This window comes from Nilaparvata lugens, unplaced genomic scaffold, assembly GCF_014356525.2.
Source record: "Nilaparvata lugens isolate BPH unplaced genomic scaffold, ASM1435652v1 scaffold4190, whole genome shotgun sequence".
In the NCBI taxonomy this organism is placed as follows: Eukaryota; Metazoa; Arthropoda; class Insecta; order Hemiptera; family Delphacidae; genus Nilaparvata; species Nilaparvata lugens.
The window spans coordinates 15,747-18,056 of NW_024090559.1; the positions used below are offsets into that span (position 1 = coordinate 15,747).

Sequence of the window (2,310 nt, forward strand, 5' to 3'; positions counted from 1 at the left end):
TTTGAATTATAAAATTAGAATCAAGGGTTTTATTGCCGTAGACATGGGGATTTCAGCTTCTAGCAGGTGAAGTCTCATGCTGAGTTCTAGACGAGATTTTTTTTTTTTCGTCTTCTAACACATGGATGCTATTTGAAAAATGATCGTGTGTGGGATACTTACAATCTGATAACGATCTGGGAGCACGTGTTGTTGGGGGAGAAATTCGAATTTTTTTCGCCTTGTAGCACGCTCTCGCTCGCACGTGCCTGGAACAGAGAGAGAAACGTATGCTATATAAACACAAGCGATGAGAGGAAAATTATCATTTACATCAGAGACATCAGAGACTTCACGCATCAAGATGAGTTCTCCATCCTTTATCCTGCCGGATAGCCCACCCCCGCAGCGTGTGCTCAACCACTGGCAGCGCAAAGCTGCCGAGTCCTGCGCCGCCTCTTCCGCTGCCGCTGCCGCCTCTGCTGCCGCCTCCGCTGCCGCCTCCGCTGCCTCCCCCGCCTCCTCCTCCGCCTCACCCCTGAAGAGACGGGGAATCTTCGTTCAACGAGAGAGGGGTGAGGAGATCGTGATTCCGGACAGTCCTCTGCCGCAATCTACAGCGCCTACCTGGGCGCCGCGGCGTGCGGTGCTGACAACGCTGTCAAACAACATCAGGCAGAGGCAGGCCAAGAGGAAACTAACCTTCGAGGAGCCTGAAGTTAGCGGCGAAGAGGAGGATGAGGTGCTCACTCAATCAAAGGTTAGTTTCAACAAATATTATTATTATTATTATTGTATTAACATGTAATGTGCACAAAATCTTTATAAAATGCGAATTTTTAAAACTAATTTCTAATGGATAAAATCTCTTGCGTGCATTACAAGTCATTACTGATTCTTATACTGTGAGCGAAGACTGAGCTATCAAATTGTGCTATCAAAACAATTCGAACACAGATAAATTCTCATGATGGTTGCATTGAAATTTGGATAAAAATTCAAAACATGTTAATACGATAATAAATTCGAATATGTTGCATGAAACAATTCAATTATATTACTTACTATATCAAATTACTGATTCGAATAATGCATAAACTGTTTATAATATTTCGTGTGAAACAAAATTATTGTTGATAAAAATGAACATGTAATGAACTGAAATATTGATTCGAATAATACATTGTTATTTGAATTATGAAAAATGCATTCACATGCATAAACTGTTTATAATATTTCGTGTGAAACAAAATTATTGTTGATAAAAATGAACATGTAATGAACTGAAATATTGATTCGAATAATACATTGTTATTTGAATTATGAAAAATGCATTCACATGCATAAACTGTTTATATATTTCGTGTGAAACAAAATTATTGTTGATAAAAATGAACATGTAATGAACTGAAATATTGATTCGAATAATACATTGTTATTTGAATTATGAAAAATGCATTCACATGCATAAACTGTTTATAATATTTCGTGTGAAACAAAATTATTGTTGATAAAAATGAACATGTAATGAACTGAAATATTTTTTGAGTCAATTATCTAGCAATTTGAATTGAGTTCAAGTAATCGGAGAATTTCCGAGTTATTACTTACTTTCAGTTTTGAATAGTGAATCTGTTGAGCAAGTTCTCCCTCTCTCGTATGATTTTATAACCTGAAACAAATAAGAGTCTAATGAAATATTTTTTCAACAGAAACGTGTGGCGGAAGAGGACAGCTCCATAACGCCTCTTTTGCGGGAGGAGGAGGAAGCGGAGAACGAGATGGACGTGGAGACGGAGGAGTTGCTCGCGATTATTAATCATACTGAGAAACCGTGGACGCCTCTCCGGCAGTTGGTGGAGGACACGCCGTACCCCATCGTGGCGGTACGCCAGATTACCAACCAACATGGTCGGCGGGTAATATTAAAAGTGCATTTGACAGCTTCACGACTGACGGACATATACATGCCGGAGAGGTATAGCCGCGGTTTGACCTCTAAAGACATCGATCATTTCAACAAAAATTGCAAATCTCTTTGTCTCTTTGTGAAGCATGTTAATGCTTTTTTAACAGACATAAATATTGTCAAGTGCAAAATTAGCAAATTTGGCATTTGACAATATTTATGTCGGTGAGCATTAACATGCTTTACATGTTAATATGTATGTGTGAATATAGATAAAATAAAATTGAAATATTGTTTCTATAAAAATTGTTTTCAATTCTTACCTGTTGTTGCCGTTGTTGATAAGTTCGTAATGAATAGTAGAAACACACAGAAGAAGAAGAAATGCTTCAGCTGCTCTGTTGTGAATGATATTCAAATAA

The 2,310-nt window shown here is 37.9% G+C and overlaps 1 protein-coding gene across 1 annotated transcript; it reads left to right on the plus strand.

Annotated features, from left to right (window-relative positions):
• Nucleotides 1-215: 215 nt before the first annotated feature.
• Nucleotides 216-2,099, plus strand: LOC111052202. Its single transcript, XM_039444304.1, has 2 exons — nucleotides 216-739; nucleotides 1,692-2,099. The coding sequence occupies exons 1-2, from the start codon at nucleotides 290-292 to the stop codon at nucleotides 2,097-2,099; spliced, it is 858 nt and encodes a 285-aa protein (XP_039300238.1). The 5' UTR covers nucleotides 216-289.
• Nucleotides 2,100-2,310: the final 211 nt, after the last annotated feature.